This window comes from Melospiza georgiana, chromosome 28, assembly GCF_028018845.1.
Source record: "Melospiza georgiana isolate bMelGeo1 chromosome 28, bMelGeo1.pri, whole genome shotgun sequence".
NCBI lineage: Eukaryota > Metazoa > Chordata > Aves > Passeriformes > Passerellidae > Melospiza > Melospiza georgiana.
This window is the reverse complement of record NC_080457.1, coordinates 4085993-4107922: the sequence shown is the minus strand read 5'-3', so window position 1 is coordinate 4107922 and position 21930 is coordinate 4085993. Positions and strand designations below refer to the sequence as shown.

General features: G+C 47.5%; 1 protein-coding gene across 1 annotated transcript; it reads left to right on the top strand.

Moving 5' to 3' along the window:
• Positions 1-3752: 3752 nt before the first annotated feature.
• On the top strand, positions 3753-18230 carry WNT9B (Wnt family member 9B). Its single transcript, XM_058041493.1, has 4 exons — positions 3753-3844; positions 10310-10566; positions 16421-16686; positions 17754-18230. Exons 1-4 carry the CDS (start codon positions 3753-3755, stop codon positions 18228-18230), a joined length of 1092 nt encoding a protein of 363 aa, XP_057897476.1.
• The last annotated feature ends 3700 nt before the right edge of the window (positions 18231-21930 follow it).

Below are 21930 nucleotides of genomic sequence, written 5' to 3'. Positions count from 1 at the left end.
GCATTTGGGCAACAAGGCTGAGGCGAGGCTGCAGCTGAGCAGTTCATGGGCAGTCAGGGGAGTCCTGGGACAATCCTGGATGTTGGGGGAACTCTGAAAGGGCTGACACAATTACACTGCCCTTCTTCACCCCATTTTTCATGGTATCCACTACTCCCATCTCACCCCCTATGTGAAGCCACAGATTTTTGTGACAGTCAGCCATGCACCTTCCTCTTCTTCCCTTCCCAAACCTCAACCTCCTGTGCCACCAGGACCAGGGGCACAGCTCAGAAAAGAGCAGGGGAGGAGTGCAGGGCTTCCTCCTCCTCCCGTAGCAGGATTGGTATGAGATGCTGACTGCTGATGTAGTCCCTGCTCACCTCAATCCCTCTCCTAAAATCACCTAAAATCACAAATTTATATTTGTGATCTCTGCCAGCCAGGCAGGGACAAGGCTCAGGGATGCTCAGCCAATTTTGGTGCCTATATTATATTTTTAATATAGGCACCAAAATTAATATTAAACCTATTATATAAATAACCTAGAAATATTCTATTAAAATATAATATTTCTAGGTTATTTATATAATAGGTTTAATATTTCTCCTTCTGAAGTTTAACAGTGCATAAATAATAATTAATAAACAACCTTTAACTTTAAACAAACTTATTCAGATATGTGATGTCTGCTCAGATCTCGTATTTTAAGGATGCTCATAAATGCTGGACAAGGCTGATCAAGTCTTGCAATACAATGTTATAATTAATACAGACGTTATAATTCATGCCATCACAATTAAAAGCCAACTATTTCTTAACTACAATACAAATCCATTTCCTACACTCACCCATTGCCTGGCTGGTTTCATGTGCCTGTCCAGACCCTTCCACACCTGCAGCTCCACAGTCCTGGCATTTTGTGGGAGTGTTTTCAAGGGTCGGCATTGCACTTTTGTCCCAATGGCCACTGTTGGGGGTCTGGAAATTTGCTACTGAGTTCCTCTGTGAAGGTTTGTGTCCTTGCACTTGGGAGGATCAGGCTGGGTGTCAAACCCTTCCCCTGGAGGGTGTTAAACCCTTCCCCAGGGGGAATCAGGCCGGGTGTTAAACCCCTTTCCCTGGAGGGTGTTAAACCCCTTTCCCTGGGGGGATCAGGCTGGATGTTAAACCTTCCACTGGAGGAATAGGGCTGGGTGTTAAACCCCCTTCCCCTGGAGGGATCAGACTGGGTGTTAAACTCTTCCCTTGGGAGGATCAGGCTGGGTGTTAAACCCCCTTTCCCTGGAGGGATCAAGCTGGGTGTTAAAGCCTTCCCTTGGGTGGATCAGATTGGGTGTTAAACCTCCTTCCTTTGGAGTGACTGGGCTGTGTGTTAAACCCTTCCCCTGGAGGATCAGGCTGGATGTTAAACCCTTCCCCTGGAGTGATTGGGCTGGATCTTAAACCACCTTCCCTTGGAGGAATGGGGCTGGATGTTAAACTCCCTACTCCTGGAGGGATCAGGCTGGGTGTTAAACCTTCCCCTGGAGGGTGTTTGACCCTTCCCCTGGGGGATCAAGCTGGGTGTAAAACCCTTCCCCTGGAGTGATTGGGCTGAGTGTTAAACCCTTCCCCTGGAAGGATCAAGCTGGGTGTTAAACCCCCTTCTCTTGGGGGAATTGGGTGGGATGTTAAATCCCTTTCCCCTGGAGGGATCAGTCTGAGTGTTAAAGCCTTCCCTTGGGGGATCAGGCTGGGTGTTAAACCCTCTTCCTTTGGGAGGATCAGGCTCAGTTTTAAACCCTTCCCCTGGAGGGATCAGGCTGGGTGTTAAACCCTTCCCTGGGGGGATCAGGCTGGGTATTAAACCCCTTTCACCTGGGGGATCAGGCTGGATGTTAAACCCTTCCCTTGGGGTGATAGGGCTGGATGCTAAACCCTTCTCCTGGGGGGATCAGGCTGGCTGTTAAATCCCCTTCCTCTGGAGGGATTGGACTGGATGTTAAAGCTTTCCCTGAAGGGATCAGGCTGGATGTTAAACCCCTTTCCCCTGGAGGGATCAAGCTGGGTATCAAAGCCTTCCCTTGGGTGGATCAGACTGGGTGTTAAACCCCCTTCCCCTGGAGGGATTGTCTAGATTTGACGTCTGCGTGTCTTGGCATGGGAGGTTTCTCTGGAGCCCTCCAAAGGGTCTCCTTGCCCCCAGCATTTCCAGGAGATGTCACCTGTGCAATGCAGGTTTGGTCACACGTGTCTGAGGGAGCTGGGGACGTGTTGGGATCGATCTCCATGAGCAGCAGAGCAGTGAGATGGAGCACAGGAGGGATGTGCTGGGGGCTGCTGGGTGCAGCAGGTGCCTCTTCACCTCTTCCCTGCCCTAACAAGTGCCCGAAGGCAGCGCTGAGCCTTGGAAAGGGGAGGTTCCCCTGCCACACCCATGGCTGTCGTTCTGTGTGGCACTGCGGGCATCCCGGAGGCTGGGGCTGAGTCCCGGGGGATGGAGGGAATCCGGGGGATGGAGGGACGCAGTGACGATAGAGGGACTTGGCAGGGATGGAGAGACCCGGCGGGGATGGGGGGGGTCCCAAAGGGATGGAGGGATCTCGGGGGATGGAGGGATCCCGAGAGAAAGGAGGGATGCCAGGGGATGGAGGGACCCGGAGGGGATGGAGGGATCCTGCGGGGTTTCAGGGACCCGGAGGGGATGGAGGGATCCCATGAGGATGGAGGGATCCCGAGGGAACGGATGGATTTCATGGGGATGGAGAGATCCTGGGGGAAAGAGGGATCCTACAGGAATGGAGGGATCCCGAGAGAATGGAGGGACTCGGCGGGGATGGAGGGATCCCATGGGGATGGAGGGATCCCGGGGGATAAAGGGATCACGAGAGAATGGAGAGATTCTGGAGGGATGGATGGATCTCATGGGGATGGAGGGACCCGCGGGGATGGAGAGACCCAGCGAGGGTGAAGGATCCCGGGAGACAGAGAGATCCCGAGGAGATGGAGGGATTCCGAGGGGACGAAGGGATTCCAGGGGAATGGAGGGATCTCATCGGGATGGAGGGACCCGGCGGGGATGGATGGATCCTGAGGGAATGGATGGATTTCATGGGGATAGAGGGACCCGGAGGGGTTGGAGGGATCCCGCGGGGCTGGAGGGACCTGGAGACGATGGAGGGACCTGGCAGGGATGGAGGGATCCCGAAGGGATAGAAGCACCCAGCAGGGATGGAGGGATCCCAGAGGATGGAGGGAACCCGGGGGGATGGATGGATCTCATAGGAATGGGATTCCCGGGGGAATGGAGCGATCCCGCCGGGAGGGAGGGATCCCATGGGAATGAAAGGATCCCGGTGAATGGAGGGACCCGGCGGGGGTGGAGGGATCCCGAGGGAACGGATGGATCTCGTGGGGATGGTGGGACCCGGCGGGGTTGGAGGGATCCCGAGGGAATGGATGGATCCCGGGGAATGGAGGGACCCGGCGGGGATGGAGGGATCCCGAGGGAACGGATGGATCTCGTGGGGATGGTGGGACCCGGAGGGGATGGAGGGATCCCGAGGGAATGGATGGATCTCGTGGGGATGGTGGGACCCGGAGGGGATGGCGGCACCCGACGCGGCGTCCCCGAGCGCTGGGGGGGCGGCGGGTCCCCAGGGAGCCCCGGGGGTTCCCGGCGGCGGTGGGACGGGACGGGACGGGACGGGACGGGGCCAACCCCGCCTCCCGCTTAAAGAGCCGCGGCGGCGGGCGGCCCTCAGCGAGCTGGGACCGGCACCGCCCGCACCATGCGCTCCGCCGAGCCCTGCCGCATCCTCCTCCTCCTCCTCCTCCTCCTCCTCCTCCTCCTGCCGCCGCCGCCCGCCGCCGCCTACTTCGGGTCAGCACCGACCGGGGGAACGCGGGGAGGCACCGGGACACGGGGAGGGGGACGGAGCGTCCTGGGGCAGCTCGGGGTGTCCTTTGGGGCAGCTCGGGGTGTTCAGGAGCAGCTCAAAGCGTCCTTTGGGACGGTTCGGGGTGTCCTGGGGCTGCTCGGGGTGATCGGGGCAGGTCGGGGCGTTCAGGGACAGGTCAGGGTGAGCTGGGGCAGTTTGTGGTGCCCTTTGGGACAGCTCGGGGTGTTCATGGAGCAACTCGGGGTGTCCTGGGACAGTTCAGGGTGACCTGGGACAGCTTGGGGTGTCTTGGGGCAGGTCGAGGTGTCTGTGGGCAGCTCGGGGTGTCCGTGGCCAGCTCGAGGTGTTCAGGAGCAGCTCAGGGTGACCTGGGGCAGTTCGGGGTGAGCTGGAGCAGTTCGGGGTGTCCGTGGGACAGTTCGAGGTGTCCATGGGCAGTTCGGGGCGTCCTTTGTGACAGCGGCGGGCCGTGGCAGCGCTGTTCCTGCCCATGCTCTGCGGAGGGCGAGCGACGGCTCCGGTGCTCGGATACGTTCCCGTCGCTGCGAGGGGGTCCCGGGCGAGCCGCGCACCTGCAGCGCCCCCGGAGCATCCCCGGCAGCGCTGGGACAGGTGGTCCCTGGGTTGGTGTCCTCCCCACACCTTTTCATTTACTCGGGATAAAGGCAGAGATGGGTTTGTAACAGGCGGGGTCAATTGGTTTTGCTCCCAAAAAGCCACATCAAACATTCACTGGTAAAATATTCAAGTCTATCAGCTTAATTTTCTATCTGAAAGCACTCATGTATCACACTGCTCATCACCACCAAGCTCACTGAGTTCTTAGATTTGGGGTTCTTATTTTGATTTTCAGATGAAAAGGTGAGAATTCCCCATGCAGTGTTCTGGGGGTTTTTTGCCTTGTTTTCTGTGTGAGCTGCACCTCAGGAAGGGTTTCTGCTGCATAAAATAATCTGGATTTTAAATTTCTCAATTGTATCATTCAGCCTAATTCACATGGAAGCATCTGCTGGAGGGGGCTCCCCTTTCTCAGTCAGTGGTCAGCACTGACTCACTCCCTGAAGTGTTGGATTAATTAATCCCTTCTCTGATCCAGAGATGGGACAACTGACAGGAAAAATGTAAAAATTTTTAAAAATTTAAAAACTCTTAAAAATTTAAATTTTTAAAACTTTTATTCCATTTTCAGTCCCATGTGAAGGCCATGTGAGACAATACAGATGTTATAATTCATGCCGTCACAATCAGAGCCCACATTTGGGCTGCAGGGAGAGTTTGGCTTTCCAGGCACAGGGAAATGAATGAATTTGTGCAGATAATAGCACAGAGCTGTCACTGACCACTGCTCAAGCAGCCTGAGTGATCCTTTGCTCTGTGTCACTGATTTATTTGGTACAAGCAGCTTTCTGTGTATTCACCCAGAATTTTGTGCTTTATTTGGTTTTCAATGTGCTTTTAAATTTTTTTTAGATTTTTATTTTTTATTATATTTTAAATGTGCTTTAAAATTAAAAAAAAATTATTTTTTATTGTATTTTAAATATGCTTTTAAAATTTTTATTTGGTACAAGCACATGAAATCTGTGTGTGCTGCCTCTTGGCTGTGCACAGCTCAGGATCTGAGGCTGTAGGGTCAATTTTCAATGTGGGTTTTTTAACTTGAGTGGTGTCCTCTGTATTCTCACCTCTTCATCTGAAAATCAAAATAAGAACCCAAATCTAAGAACTCAGTGAGTTAGGTGGTGATGAGCAGTGTGATACATGAGTGCTTTCAGATACAAAGTTGAACTGAAGGACTTGAATATTTTAGAAGAGAATGTTTGAGTTGGCTTTTTGGGAGAAAACCAATTTCACACCTAAATTTTTACTGAACTGAAGGGGACCCTGGGTCAGTGATCTGCTTCTGTGTTTAGCCAAAGAGGAGAGACTGAGGCACATGGCTTAAATATTGGCTCTCCAAACACTTAATGGAGAAAACCTGCAAAGATTTAAGGACAAATGAAGGAGGCTTTTGGGTGCCAACGTGCAGAGACAGGAGCTGAGCCCTTTCTCCTGGGGTTGTGGCAAAGGTGAAGCATTGCTGGTTCAAAGGGTGAGGGAAATGCCAAGTTTGATTCCATCAGGGCAAAGGTGGAACATGAAGTGTGTGGGATGGTGCAGCAAGAATGGAACTCACATTCGCAAAACAAAGTTTTGCCAGAGTGAATGCAGCATTGCAATGGAGAAATCCAGAGAAATCCAGAATGGGTTGGGTTAGAAGACACCTTTAAAGTGCCCATGGCAGGGACACCTTCCACTATCCCAGGCTGCTCCAAGCCCTGTCCAGCCTGGCCTTGGGCACTGCCAGGGATCCAGGGGCAGCCCCAGCTGCTCTGGGCACCCTGTGCCAGATTCACCCTCACAGGGAACAATTCCTTCCCAGTATCTCATCCATCCCTTCCCTCTGGCAATGGGAAGCAATTGTTGTGTTATGTTTTTAGGACAAATTTTTTAGCTCTGAGCCCATTCCCAGTGCCTGCAGCTTTGGCTCACTGGGGTCTGTGCTTGAGCAGGTCCTGGTGCTGGGTCACAGGGGGGAAATTAAAGCCTGCTTTGAGGAGATGGAGAGAAAAGCAGTGTGTGAAAGGTGGCCTGGCTGTTGTTGTGGTTGTGTTGGGCTCTCTGGATGCAGGAATCCAGGAGTGTGCACTGTCCTCACCTCCCGATTCCTTTTCAGCTTGTTTTGTTTCCACCTTTGCTTCAATCCTCCCCCACCCTCCTGTAAAGCATTCCCTCCTTTTTTGTGCTTTTCCTCTCATGGTGTTCAGCTCCTCAGGTGCTGGGAATGCCTCCAGACCTCATTAAAACCTCTAAAAGCCTCCTGTTTTCTCCCTGTTCATGTTTCACAAGGTGAAAAGGCATTTGGGATGTGCTGGAGGGCAAAGAGCTTCTTCCAGGGCAGAGCCCAGAGCAGACCCACCCCAGGCAGGAGGTTTGGTGGGGAGGTGGAAGCACCAAAGCTGATCAAATCTCCTCCTGAAGAACAGGCTGGGACGTGTCCCACCCATGGGCCAGGCTGGCCCCTGCTCCATGGGCAGATTTCTTTGGAACTCACCCTGAAATTCCTGCACAATTTTTGCTCATTCCCTGGTGGAAGGACTTTTTGGGGCTGTTACAGGGTAAAAAACATAGACTGGAATCCACAAAAGTGTGAAATAGATTATAGAGAGTAGTGTAGGTGTATCACCTGGTGAGAAATTGGGGTTTTGGGATTTTTAGTATGTTGTGGATGGAAGCAAGATGGAGGGCACAGGGCGTCCTCCTGGGTTTCTTCTTCTTCTTTCTTCTTCATGGGTTTGGGTGGCATTTTGTAATTGGGTGGAAAAATCCACATTGGGATCAGTTATTGAGTTAAAAGGGAAAATAATCCAGGTGTCAGTTCTTAACTGGATAGTTTAGCTTTAAAAAACCTTTTAACAAAGAGATTGTTGCCCATTTTTGTGGTGCTTTTCCAGCGTGCTGAACCTGGTGTGGACAGCAAAACTTTAGATAAGATACTAATAAACAAGAACCTGAAGACTGAAAAAAATCCAGTGTGTGTCTCTCTCTCCTGACACAAAACCACCCCAGGAGGGTCTCCCCCAACAGGGGAGCCTGAGTGCTTGAGTCCCAGAAATTGAGGGATTGGCAACAAACACCCCAGCAGGAACTGGCCTGGAATTAGGATCCACATGGAAATATTTCATTTTCCTTCATGGAAGGAGTCCAACCAAGGATGCCCAGAGAAGCTGAGGTTGGAGAGCCCTGCCCTGGTTACTGCTCTCCTCCCAAACTGGCAGCTCTTCTGATTGCAGGAATTTTATATCCTGTTCTCTGTGGAATTTCAGGGGAAATATTTTTTAAAAAATTAGTCTGGACCTGGACACATCATCAGTTACTGCTCCCAGGGAGGGCTTGCAGCAAACAATCCATCTCAAAAGGATTCTGACTCACAGCATCATATGAACCCATCTGAGGTTTTAATTCCAACTTTTTCTCATTGTGAGAAGCAGAAACTTGATGGCAAACCTGGAGGAGATCAGGGATAGAGACACCTGAGGGGCTGAGATGACAACTCTGAGGGAGGAAAGCAAAGAGCTTTGATATCAACTGTTAAATCTCAATATTGATGGAGATTTAGAGTTTGGATGATCTGGGGATTTCTGCCACCTCCTTTGCAGGCAGTGGGGGAGCAAACAGAGGAACCATCTTCAGGGAAAGATGGGGAGCATTAAATTGTGCTGTTTCTGAAAGGATGAAAACTCTGTTTTTTGACAGAGCTGGGCACCTCTGTGCCCTGCACAGTCCTTGGTTCCATCTGTCCTGCCCCACATTCTCTCAGCCCTTCCTGAAATCTCCTTGCAGGGGTGCAGATATTTCTGTGGAACATGAAAGGCCCCTGAAATCAGATATGGAGTCCTGTTGTGGGCTGCTTTGATTTTTCCTTGCTTGGGAGAGGTAGGAAAGGCATATTTTTTACTGGCTTTTTAAGACCTTTCAGATCCAGAGGACGTTGGGCATTGCACAGGAACAGGCTCTCATTAAAAGTCTCTTAAGAAGCTGGAATGTGGCTGGAAGGAGATTAAAGGAAATAGATGAATTTAGCAAAGGGCTTAGAAAAGGAGAGAGAAATAAAGTTGGAGATCCTTATTGTTCTTTCAGATTGCAAGCAGGTGTGCATTAATTCAAAGAGTTCACTTTCTTTGCTGTACGATCTGTAGATAATAAACTCTAAATCATCCCAAACCATGCAGTTTGCCTGACTGCAAATATCTGCATATTTTATATTTAATCTTGTACAAATGTTAGCATGCTCTGATCTCCATCAGATCCTGTGTTGGCTCTGCCCTGATGAAATACAGTTGTGGTGGGAGCCTGCAAAGCAATTTCTGGGCAGTTTCTGGGGCTGTCCTGGCTCTGAGAGTGGTTTCTGCTCCCAGCTGTGCCACCTGCATGGCTTTGGGCAGCTCCTTTAATTCCTTTGCTGCTTGTCTAAGCTGAAATTTGGGTGAGAGATGAGTTTTGGGAGCTGTGTCTGTGCTCTGACTGTGAGGCTCCTGATCCTGGGAGCCTCCAACACTGTGATGTAATTTATATAATTATTTCCTGCTGACATTGTCCTAATTCCAAGTTTTTAGAAGGTTGATATATTATATTATATTATATTATATTATATTATATTATATTATATTATATTATATTATATTATATTATATTATATTATATTATATTATATTATATTATATTATATTATATTATATTATATTATATTATATTATATTATATTAATTATATTATATTATATTATATTACATTATATTGATATACTAAAGTGATACTAAAGGAAAAGAAAGGAGGCATCAGAAAGCTAGACAAGAATGAATAATAAAAACCCAAGACAGACTCAGAGAGTCTGACACAGCTGGCTGTGATTGGCCATTAATTAAAAACAATTCACATGGAGCCAATCAAAGATCCACCTGCTGGAAAGCAACCTCTGGACTGCATTTTAAGCAATCAGATAATTATTAATAATTAATATAAATAGCTATAAATATAACAAATATAAATATAATACAATACAATACAATATAATATAATACAACATAATATAATAATTAATTCTTTTCTGAAGTTTCTCAGCTTCTCAGGAGAAAAATCCTGGCAAAGGGAACTTTCATAAAATATGACAGAAACAGGACTTCATAGGCTGGAGTTCATTGGACAATTAGCTCCAATATGCAAATGGAGCAGAATTGATAAAAGTGAGAGACCCTGTGATGAGTGGAGCATTTTGTGACCATTTGGGTTCATCTTGGGTTCACTTTATGGCCATTTTTCTTCACCTGGGGTGCAGCCCTGGCTGGGCTCTTGTGCTGCCCAAGGTGGATTTATTGAGGCCTTTTAATAAATCCCTGCTTTATTCTTTAGCTCTGTCCAATCTCTGTTCTAGGGCATCACTCCCAGCCATGTCCTCCCTAACTGCGTGACCATTTGGGTTCATCTTGGGTTCATTTTGTGACCATTTGGGTTCATCTTGGGTGCAGCCCTGGCTGGACTCTTGTGCTGCCCAAGGTGGATTTATTGAGGCCTTTTAATAAATCCCTACTTTATTCTTTACCTCTGCCCAGTCTCTGTTCTAGGCCATCCATCTCAAGGCATTACTCCCAACGATGTCCTCCCTAACTCTGTGACCATTTTGGTTCATCTTGGGTGCAGACCTGGCTGAGCTCTTGTGTTGCCCAAGGTGGATCCATTGAGGCCTCCTGATAAATCCCTACTTTATTCTTTAGCTCTGTCCAGGATCCATTGAGCCCTTTTAATAAACCCCTGCTTTATTCTTTAGCTCTGCCCAGTCTCTGTTCTAGCCCATCCCTCCCAGCCATGTCCTCCCTAACTCACCTCCTCTCCCGCTTCTCTCCCTCCAGGCTGACTGGGAAGGAAGCCCTGACCCAGTTCCCATCCCTGGGCACCCCGGGGGGCTCTGGCCCGGGCCAGGGCCACGTGAAGCAGTGCGAGCTGCTGCAGCTGTCCCGCAAGCAGAGGCGGCTGTGCCGGAGGGAGCCGGGGCTGGCGGAGACGCTGCGCGACGCCATCCGCCTGGGCGTCCTCGAGTGCCAGTTCCAGTTCCGCAGCGAGCGCTGGAACTGCAGCCTGGAGGGACGGCCCAGCCTGCTCAAGAGAGGTACAAGGTAGTTGGTGTGCAGGGAAACCTTGGCTGCGGCACCCGAGGTGTCACAAATTAGGTCTGACACAAGGTCGTGGTAGAGATGGAGGCAACCCAAAGCCACACGCTCCATTTTCAGAAGGCTTCATTCAAATTGTTTTTATTATGGCATGCATGCTTTTTATACATTCTTAGAAAACTCGTAAGTTTGCACTTTACTCAAACAAAGCACTTATTGGAATAGGCAGTTGCAGGTTTCTCTTATTTATCCTTCTTTCTTTCTTGGTCAACGACCTTGGTAGGAAAGGTAAACATGGATCCTCTTCTCAAACTCCTCTCTGGTTCACAGAAGTTGTTGTAAAACCTCTTACACCATTGATGAGCAGGGAAACTCTGGAGTGTCCCAAATTAAATCTCACATGAGGTCGTGGTAGAGATGGAGACAACACAAAGCCACACTCCATTTTCAGAAGGCTTCAAACTGTTTTTATTATGGCATGCATGCTTTTTATATATTCTTACAAAACTCAGTAGTTTACACTTTACTCACTTTACTCAGACAAAGTGCTTATTGGAACAGGCAGTTGAAGTGTCTCTTATTTATCCTTCTTTCTTTCTTGGTCAACGACCTTGGTAGAAAATTCTTTCAGGGGTAAACATAAATCCTCTTGCTCACAGAAGTCACTGTAAAACCTCTTTCACCATTGGTGCCCATGGAAACTTTGGCTGCAACACCCGGGGTGTCCCAAATTAAATCTCACACAAGGTCATGGCTGAGATGGAGACAACACAAAGCAACATGCTCCATTTTCAGAATGCTTCAAACTGATTTTGCAAACTACGTGCTATTTATACATTCTTACAAAACTCATAAATTTACACTTTACTCAAAGTTCTCATTGGGACAGGCAGTTGCAGGTTTCTTTTATTTCTCCTTCTTTCTTTCTTGATCAATGACCATGGTAGGAAATTCTTTCAGGGGTAAACATAGATCCTCTTTTCAACCTTCTCTCTGGCTCACAGAAGTCACTGTAAAACCTCTTCTACCACAGGGTCAGTTAAAGAAGAAAATCCCTTTAGTGCCTTGGATATGCATGTATGTAAACCCCTGTTATTCTCAAATACAAAATTTAAACCTGTTTACTATCTGCATGCAGACATCTTGGTGCATGTTGACAAATCTCTCCTAAGACTTTTTCCCATAAATTTGGAGAAATTTGGGCAGAGTGGACAGAAGACCCACTGGGTTTTTGTTTCCCAAAATGCTTTAGATGAAGAAATTGTCTTGTAAGGTCTGGATTTGAGGTAGAAGGGAACATAATAAATCCTTCCAATGCTTGCAAAAAGTACAAAGAAGATGGACACTGAAATTATTTCTTAATAAAAATTGCCAGAGAATGCATATAGGGTTTGCCAGACCTGTCCTGATCCAACCGGAGCTTGACTGTAACAGAGCTTCAGCCCTTCAATAACTTTTATTAGCACTTACTAAGCTTCAGCCTTCAGATTTATTGAGTTTCTGTCCTTGAATAATGTTTAGCAACTTAATGTTTTTAAAAAAAGGACCTGAAGAAGCCAATATTAATTTTGATGAAAATCAATGCTAATTTTAATTAACATTGGGATCGAAACTTTTTAATGTTTCCTTTTTAAAATATCAATTTTTATTACATTAAATATCAACTTAATATTTTATTAAGTCAGCACATAGAAGATCAGATTTTCTTCATTGCAAGAATTTTTTAGCAAGCAGTGGAAGGAGCTGTTCATGATAATTTTGAGTGTCTGTCTCACATCTGCACCTTCATCAACCTCAAAGAACTTGAAAATGACAATTGAATAATCCTCATCTTCAAATAGCTGGAAAACATTTAATTATCTGGCAGTGGCATGCCTTAACATTTCCATGGGCTCCTGACTGACAAAATAAAATATCACCTGTAATTTCAAACCTGTTTTGGCAGATGGGGATAAGTGTTTGAAAACTTTTATTACACAATCTTAAGGATCAAATGATGATTTAATACAGCCAGGTATGCTGTGTGCAGCCCCTGTGTGACAGGACACTTAGCTGGGAGCAATTATTAGTTCTCATTTTTCCTTTAGCTTGCAAAGGGGTTTGTTTCTTTCATAAAGAACATGAACATGGCTTTCAGCTTCCACTTTTGATCTGTTTGTGACATTTGTTGGAACTTTCTTGGAAATTGTTGGTCGTGCAACTCTCCCCTGTCACCCAGGTAGTGATGAGGCATTTTAGAAATGTTTTAATAATTTGATATCTCCATGGTCCTAGAGGAAACATGAAGAAAAATGGAGATTTTTAGTAGTGTTAAATGCTCTTAAGAGTGCAAGAGAGTGGAAAAGGTCCTTCCCAGTGAGATGGGCCAGGTGAAAAGCCACATTCAATTTGCAATCCCAAATTACAAACTTCTGTGACTGATCTGGATCATCAATGCTTTTCCTGCTTCTAGAGATGCCAAAAACCAAACAAACAGAAAATAAGCAAACAAACAGAAAATAAGCCAAGGGTTTTCTGGCTCTTGAAATGCCAGATTTGTTTTACCAGTCTTCACCATTTGTTGCTCTTGATAGTTCTTTATTCTTGAGAAATGAGAGCTCTGCAATCCTTCTGTCCCTTAATCCCCTCCTTTGCCTCCTGCTGGCTGGACCTGACCTTCCAGCAGTGGTTTCACTGTTGTCCTGAGGAATCCAGAGCAGTGGTGACTCACAGACACAGAATTTCCATGATGGGAGATCAGGAGAAAAAAATTCTTCTAAGCAAAAAAAGCCCTGAGCAGCTGGCATTGGAGCCAGCCCTGCTTGGAGCTGGAGGTTGTTCTGAAGACCTCAAAAGTCCTTCCATCCTAAATCTTTCTATATCTTTTTTTTTTTAGTTTTGCAGTTGTTTTCAGAGAGATGCCTCCTCCACCTGCTCTGAAACACTCACATTCCTTCACTACAGCATTGAAAACTCTGACCCTGAGCATCTTTCCTTTGTCAGAGTCGCCCCACAGCAAAACTCCTCCCATTACAAATTTTCCCTGTGGTCTGGAGCACGCCACAGCACTCAACAATGCATTGCAGCAAAGTCCTTCTGTATTTATAGATTCAGAGCTAAGAAATCCTGCTGGAGAGCTCAGGGCAAGACTTGGACACATGGAAGGCCCTACCAGAGGGATCTGCTTTGCTGCAGCCTCCTGAAATCCATCTCTGTGCTGGATGTTGGCAGCCAAACTGCCCAGCAGAGACATCTGCACCCAGATGTTCCCCTTGCACTGAGAGTTTCAGCTCAATTTTGTCCCTGACAAGAACTCAGTGACCCATCCCAAATCCAAGCTCTGAGAGCCCAGAATTGGCTCCAGGCCCCGAGAACCCAGAATTGGATCCAGGCTCCACTGCCTGGGGTGACAGGAGCTCTGTTGTCACTGACATAGCAGGACACATGGAACAGCCTCTGCTCAGCTCCCAAATTGTGCTTCTTGGAGCTGATTGCTGCCATTTGTGGTGTGTCCTCCTGAAAATCCAGCTCCAGCAGCTGCTCTGCTGAAGGACAGCTTTTACTTCCCTCATTAGTTTTGTGAATTAACAATTAAATCGTGATTGGTTCCTCATGGCAGAGTGGAGGGAATCATCTTAGACTTTTCAGACAAGTATTTGGCAGCCTGGTGATGTTGAAGCTTTGTTTAAATGAGATGTTTCAAAGTCTGCTGGGTATCTGCAGTTGCTGCTGTCTGCAGTGGCCTGACCACAGCAGTGGCCTCTGGTTTCCAGTGGGCTGAAAACTGGCCAGGAAAACATGGGCAAACCAAAGCATCTGAAATAGCAAGGAGCAGTGTGGTGATCCACAGAGTCAGATTTAGCAGGGGCTGTGGGGCCTGCTGGCTCCTCATGGCATGGGAAAGGGCCTCTGGAATGTTCTCCTCACCTCTGGGATGTCAGAGAGGGTGTTGGGAATCTGGTAAGCATTTGGATCTGGTAAGATTTAGGATCTCAAGGATCAGTTATCCTCTCTTATCTCCTTTGGAGAGGATCAGGCACTGTTGGAAAATGTGTGAGCATCATGCTGCTGTCCACAGCCTGCACCGATCACGTCCCATTCCAGCTTTTACAAAAGTTTTGGTGGATTTGGTGACATTCTTTCATTATCTTTGGAGTACCCTGAGAAATTTTGTAGAGGATCATCGACTAGAGAGAATAATTGCAAATTATTGCCCCAGTGGTTGTGGCAACCAAAATGTTGAGGCAGGAAGAGATTGTTGGTTGATCTCCTTGTCTCCTCCATATATCCCCACCTCTCCCTTCATGTCCATGCTGTTGGTACATCTTTATCTAAAATTCTGCAATTCCAAAGAGCTCCTATAAAGTCTATTGAAGTTGCTAATGAAGCCTCTCCATTATGTTCATGATTAGCCACATTTTTCATTCTTCTTGCTGGCAACCACCAGGAGAACTCTTTGCCCTGCTCTCTTGGTCATGGTTATGGTGGACATCACTCAGATTTCAGCACTCAGTGTTCTGATCCACTGTTACAGCTGGATGGGAATTCTCTGAGGGAACAGAATGATGAAGATATTTGAGGTTGGACTTGGTGAACTCTAGAAGTAGCTTCCAACCTTTGTTCCAGGCAGGGCTCAGTGCGAGTCTAGATCAAGTCTCTGTGGTTGTCTCTCTGTCTTCCATTATTGGAGAAAACAGATTTTCCTTCTGATGTGCAAGGAGATTTGGAATTTTCCCATATGTAATATTTGTTTGCTTCATTATGTTTTCTTCCATGCAATGTATAAGTGCTCTATCTTCCATAAACCAATTTTTTCTATTTTTGCTGATCTTATCCATTGCTGCACTCAGAGGTATTGATCAGTCACCTGTCTCTCTCTTCCTTGCACTAATTCCTAAATTTTAGACTTGCTAAACAATTTCTCTTTAATAGTGTTTTTTTTCCTGCAAATGAACTCTAGAGGAAATATTAAGATTTTCCCTAGGGCTGAAAAAGAGAGGAGGTAAATATAAATAAATAAAAATATTTTGGCATCCAAGACTAACATAATATTATATTTAAGCATCAAAGCAATAAATCTTTATAACTGGCATTTTCCTGGGACCCAACCAGATTTTTCCTTCTTTCTGTTAATTTTTAGTAGCTGTCATCTCTTGCTTTTTCCTGTCCTTGAACATCTGCAGGAAAAGGGGGGTGGAACCCCTCCTCTCCGTTTCTTTCTTGGCATTATATGATAAAGCCCCGATCTCGGCCTTATCAATGAGTGATAGTCCGGATAACTCAGTCCCTCTGGGAGACAGAGTGCCCGAATACCCAGTCAGCTCGCAGCCGCCGCAGGCTGCCCTTAGCAAGCTTAGTGATTGTCAGCTCTTTGGTGATTCTCAGCTCTCTTAGGATTTCAGCTCTTTGCTTGCTTGCTAGGGCACCTTTGGCTGAGGCAGAACCAGATGCGAGAGAGGAGAAGGAGAGGTCCTGGTGGTTCCACAACAATGGTTTATTGGGGAGTCTGCGACGGGTTCCAGCGACAGCTCTTCTTCTGTCCAATGGGCTAAACCAGCCCCTTTTATAGGGTATAGGGGGATCCAAACTTGTCCAATACTAAGGGTTAGGGAAAAGTGACCTATGAGGTTACAGAGATAAGCTAGGAGACAGGAGCTTATTTTGCTGTCTCATCATGACTCAGCAGTTCCTGCTGTTAAATCTCAATCCTCCATGGCGCTCTGGTAAGCTCCATGGGGTCTGCTACAGCGTTACACCTTCCTTCTTTTATTATTTCCAAATATTAATTACTGTATGAATATTGACTACTGTTGTCAATTTTGTCAGCACAAATCACACCTATTTACCACAACCAGCAACCCTTGTGCCCTGCAGGTTTTAAGGAGACAGCCTTCCTGTACGCCGTGTCCTCGGCGGCGCTGACGCACTCGCTGGCGCGGGCGTGCAGCGCGGGGCGCATGGAGCGCTGCACCTGCGACGACTCCCCGGGCCTGGAGAACCGCAAGGCCTGGCAGTGGGGCGTCTGCGGGGACAACCTCAAGTACAGCACCAAGTTCCTCAAAAAGTTCCTGGGCCAGAAGAGGATCGGCAAAGACCTGCGGGCCAAGGTGGACATCCACAACACCAATGTGGGCATCAAGGTAGGAGCTGCACCTTGGCGGGCTTGGGACGAGGTTTGGGACTTTTCTTCCAACCCATCCTGTGTGTGAGAGGGATTTTCACTGCCCTGCTCACAAAACAGACCTGCTCACCTGTGTGTCCTGGGCCTTGTGGTGCTGAGAGTCCCTGGGAAGCCTCCTGAGCTCTTGTGTGAGGAGATGCATGTTGAGTGGAAGAGGAGCATCCTATGTCCTCCAGTGGTCCCTGGGTGGGTGACAGGGAGACACAGCACGGTGACAGCTGTGAAACTCCACAGCTGGACGACTCCAGGGGTTATGCCAGGGCCACAGGGGGTTCTGAGAACAGCTGGAGCTTAGAGCTGGTGGTGTGTGTGAAGCTGATTAAAGACTGAAACTCTTGGGATCAATTATGAGTCTGCTGGTGACTTGCTATGGAGCGAGTCCAGTCACAGGGAGACTATCAGATTGAACATTTTGAACTGTAGGTTACAGGCTACAGATTCGTCATTGTCTTCTGTTTACTGAGTCAAATTGATTGTTTAATTAGACCACTGTCTTCATTTGAATACACCTAAAGGAATCCACCATGTTGGAGATAAGTAATTTTATGATTGACTACTGCTACTGTGCCAAATAGAATTAATAGGAACTTATTTGGTGTTCAGCTGGTTATCCTCAGGCTATCCACTTTCTGGCCCTCCTGTCAATTCTGTAGCTTTTCCTCTGCTTTGGTGTGGTTTTTTTTTTTTTTTTTTTTTTTGTTTTGGGTTCCTTTTTTTTATGTTAGTTTTTTTGGGTGGGGAGGGTTTGTTTTGTTTTACTTTGGTTTTTTTGGATTTTTTTTTTTAGTTTTGGTTTTTGTTTATTTGTTTGTTTTGGTGGGGGTTTTCTGGGTTTTTTGGGTTGGTTTTTTTTTGTTTGGTTGCTTTTTTTGTTTTGTATTTTTAAAACTATTATTAACATTTTCTCCTCCATAGCCTAGAAACAACGCCAGTAAAACTAAAGTGCTTGCAGCTGCAATCTGAGCTGCTGCCTCTATCAGAACTAGGCTCTGGCAGGTAGTAACCACCACTCTTCTTTCTCACCAGGCGGTGAAGAACGGCCTCAAAACCACCTGCAAGTGCCATGGTGTGTCGGGCTCGTGCGCGGTGCGGACGTGCTGGAAGCAGCTCTCCCCTTTCCACGAGATCGGGCGGCTCCTGAAGCTGCGCTACGACGACGCCGTCAAGGTCTTCAGCACCACCAACGACGCCGTGGGGCACTCGGAGCTGGCAGGGCCACACAGACACGGCCACTCGGGCAAGCAGCCTGCCCTACCTCGCCCCACCGACCTGGTGTACGTGGAGGACTCGCCCAGCTTCTGCAGGCCCAGCAAATATTCCCTGGGCACCGCGGGCAGGACCTGCTCCCGTGAGGGCAACTGCGACAGCATGTGCTGCGGCCGGGGCTACAACACCCAGAGCCGCCTGGTCACCTTCTCGTGCCACTGCCAGGTGCAGTGGTGCTGCTACGTGGAGTGCCAGCAGTGCATGCAGGAGGAGGTGGTCTACAGCTGCAAGCAGTAGGGACAGCCCCGAGGGGCGAGGCGAGTCCAGGGGAGCAGCAGGGGGACGGGGACATGGCTCTCTGCTGCAGGGTGAGGTCAGAGGTGAGCACCAAATGAGTGCTGTGCTCCTCCAACCTTGGTGTTGAGATGCTGCCGCCTCAGCTTTGAGACGCTCCAACCTCAGCATTGAGATGTTCCAGCCTTGGGTTGAGATGCTCCAACCTCAGCGTTGAGATGCTCCAACCTCGGTGTTGAGATGCCTAAACCTTGGCGTTGAGATGCTCCAACATCAGCGTTGAGATGCTCCAACCTTGCTGTTGAGATGCCCAAACCTTGGCTTTAAGATGCTCCAGCCTCGGCGTTGAGATGCTCCAACCTCATCATTGAGATGCTCCAGCCTTGGGTTGAGATGCTCCTACAAACCAGTCAGAGTGCAGATGGGCTGGTGCTGCAAAGAACATGGGAATCCTAAAACTCAAATCCAAATTCACTGGCGGTGTAAGGGGTGAAGATGCTGGTGTGGGTAGCAAGATGGGCTCATCCATAGGTGGAATTGGGCTGAATTCCAGTAGGATGGAGCTCTCCTCAGAGGTGTGGGATCTGCCTGTGTGGATCTGCAGGAGTGGGGCAGCTCAGCCACTCATTACAGCTGCTCTGAGCAATTCCCCAGAGAGAGGAGTGTCTGCTCACACTCTCTTTATCTTGACTTTGTTGCCTTTTTGGTTTTTACAGCTGTTTTTGACTTTTGCTCCTCCAGTGCTGGCACAGAGCAGTCTCTGAGCAGATCAAGCCATTAACTGGATGTTTGGAGGCCACTTCCCTCTCACCAGCTACAGGTCTTTTAAAGGGCTTATTACTTTTTATCCCTTTTCTGGCTCAAGTTGACTTGAACTGAATTAAAGAGTTTATGACAGACATAATACTGCAAATAGGCTTAATTAGCCTTACTTTTTTTTTTGCCTCCTAAATACCCAGGAGCAGAACCATTATTTATATGTTGCTTTTAATCCTTTTGGAGTTGAAATCTTCCCACGAGTCTCAATTTTGAGCACTCAATGAAAAAGCTTCCAAATAAGCTAAAATTGGCATTGTGGGTGAAGTGAGCAGGGAACTTGCTCTGGCTGAACTATTGATCCCAAACTCTCTGCCCCACTGACCTCCAGCCTTGTCCAGCACCAGAGAGGGAGGGAATACCCCAATTTCGGAGGGTCCTTTGGGATCATTACATGGATCATTTGGGATCAATTTGGGATCATTCCCATTTAAACAGGGACTCAGTGGAAAGAGCTGTATCCCATTCCTTGGGAAGCAAGTGGAGGAGACACCCCTCTGTCCTCTTGCTCTTATCAAAGCTGCACAGGAATTGCTGAATAAGAACTGGACAAAACCAAATTTCAGGGAAAATTGAGTTTCTTCATGTACCAAAGGGGACTTTTGGAAATTCTTTGTCATGTGGGTCTTAAAGCTGCTGGAGAAGATCTGAGGAAGAGATGGTTCATTCTCTGGTATCCCAGGGTGGGTTTGGGCTCAGTGTGGTGTTTGGAACTGGGCTAGAGTGAATTTGGGCTGTTCACTGTTAAACCAGATCTGGACAAGGACATCTGATGTCCCCCAGCTTTGCTCTGGTTAACTCAGAGCCCCCTTCAGCCCCTCCTGACACTCCTGTCCAACCCCTGCCAGGCAGCCCAGCCTCAAGGGTAGGAAACCAAATGATGAACACTGATGGGAAAGAAATAAACAATTACAAATGCCCAATTTGAGGATTGGGAAAAGACTTGAGCATAGTTTTAGTTTGAGGCAACACTGATGTCAATCCTTTTGGTGTCCTTCAGCACTGAGTTCTTTAGAGATGGTGCCATGGATAAGGGAGGGACAAAGTTTTCTTGGGACAGATATTTTGGTGGCTTTGAGGTTTTTATTTCATTCAGTTGTCCAGGGCTGTTTTGTTGGGTTGATATTCCAAAATGTATTTAATTCAACTGACAGCAGTGAGAGCAGGGAGTAAAACTGGAGTCTATTTGGCCCTCAATATTATTAGGCTTGAATTGTATTTTCCTCTGAACCAAGACCAAGCATCATCCTGAGCAAAGCTCTTCTGCCACCTCCTGGAGATCTGGGCTGTGAAGATCTGGAAGTGTCCATTTGGACATTTTAGTTGTGCCACACACTTTACAATGTACTGCAAATCCTGTGGATTTGATTATATGTATAAATGACTGGAATGACAAGGGGATTGCATTAGGTCTTGACAAAGAAATCTTCTCACCAGCAAAGCTGAAACCTCATACCCTGCCTATAAAAAAAACCCTTTTCCAAGTGCAAATGTACTTCATTGACTACTGATGGTAAAAGTCTGAGCTGCACAGGTTTGGTGGGAGTGTTTTGGTTTGGACTGAATTCTTTCCTCTGCACTTAAAATCCAAATAACCTGGGAACAGCCATAGCTCCAAACCAGGGTCCTCACTGCACACACAGGGGCTACACTGCTCACACAGGTTAGTCCCTGTCCTTCCGTGGACTTCCTAATCCAAATTTTATTACACCTCCTGGTGTGTTGCATTCCTGCAACCATCCATCCATCCATCCATCCATCCATCCATCCATCCATCCATCCATCCATCATCCATCCGTCCATCCATCCATCCATCCATCCATCCATCCGTCCATCCATCCATCCATCCATCCATCCATCTATCCTCCATCCATCATCCATCCATCCATCCATCCATCCATCCATCCATCCATCCATCCATCCCACAGGCTCTCCTGCAAGTGTCACTCTGTACCTCGTGTCAGACCTGGAGGCCAATTGCAGCCAAATAATAAATATGTCACTTGGAAAAAAAATTCTGTGCTTTAGGGAAAGAAAAATTTTTTCTACCTCAAGATGTTCAACTTGTGTGACAAGAAGTGTGGGTGTTATTTATATTTCTTGTATTTCCTCTAGAAAGAAAGTGGTGCTATGGGGTTTAAGTTGCATTTCAGTCCTGCTTGTACCTTGTGTTAATTTTTATATATTCATTTTGATTATAATGTGTTGTCCAATGTTGCACAAGTGTCTTCATTGCTGTGTTCTTGTCAGTCAATAAATACCAGTTGTTTTTTAAGAATGCTTATTTCTGCCTTTCAGGGAGCACCCCTGAGAAATCCCTTTGATTCACTCCATCCCTCCACAGTCACAGTGATTTTATTCCTGTAGTTCTCCTTTTCACACACCCTGTGCAGGAGATAACTGGGAATGCCCATTCCTGCCCACCCAGCTGGGCTGAGCTCAGGTGGTTTTGCCTTGAGGAAATGTGACTCTGGTGAGCCAAACCTCATCCAGGACACATCAGTGGCACCTTTCCTGGAGCAGCAAAACCAACAATGCTCCTTTGGCTGTGCCGCATGTGTGGGTGTGACAGCTTGTGCAGCCTGGGAACTGGGCTGATGGAACTGGGGCAGGTGTTGTTGAGCATCCGTCCATCCATCCATCATCCATCCATCCATCCATCCATCCATCCATCCATCCATCCATCCATCATCCATCCATCCATCCATCCATCCATCCATCCATCCATCCATCCTTCATCCATCCATCCATCCATCCATCATCCATCCATCCATCCATCCATCCATCCATCCATCCATCCATCCATCCATCATCCATCCATCCATGAGACACATGACAAAGACACGACTGCAAGGCGCCCTGTGCTCTGCAGGTTCTCCAGGGGAGC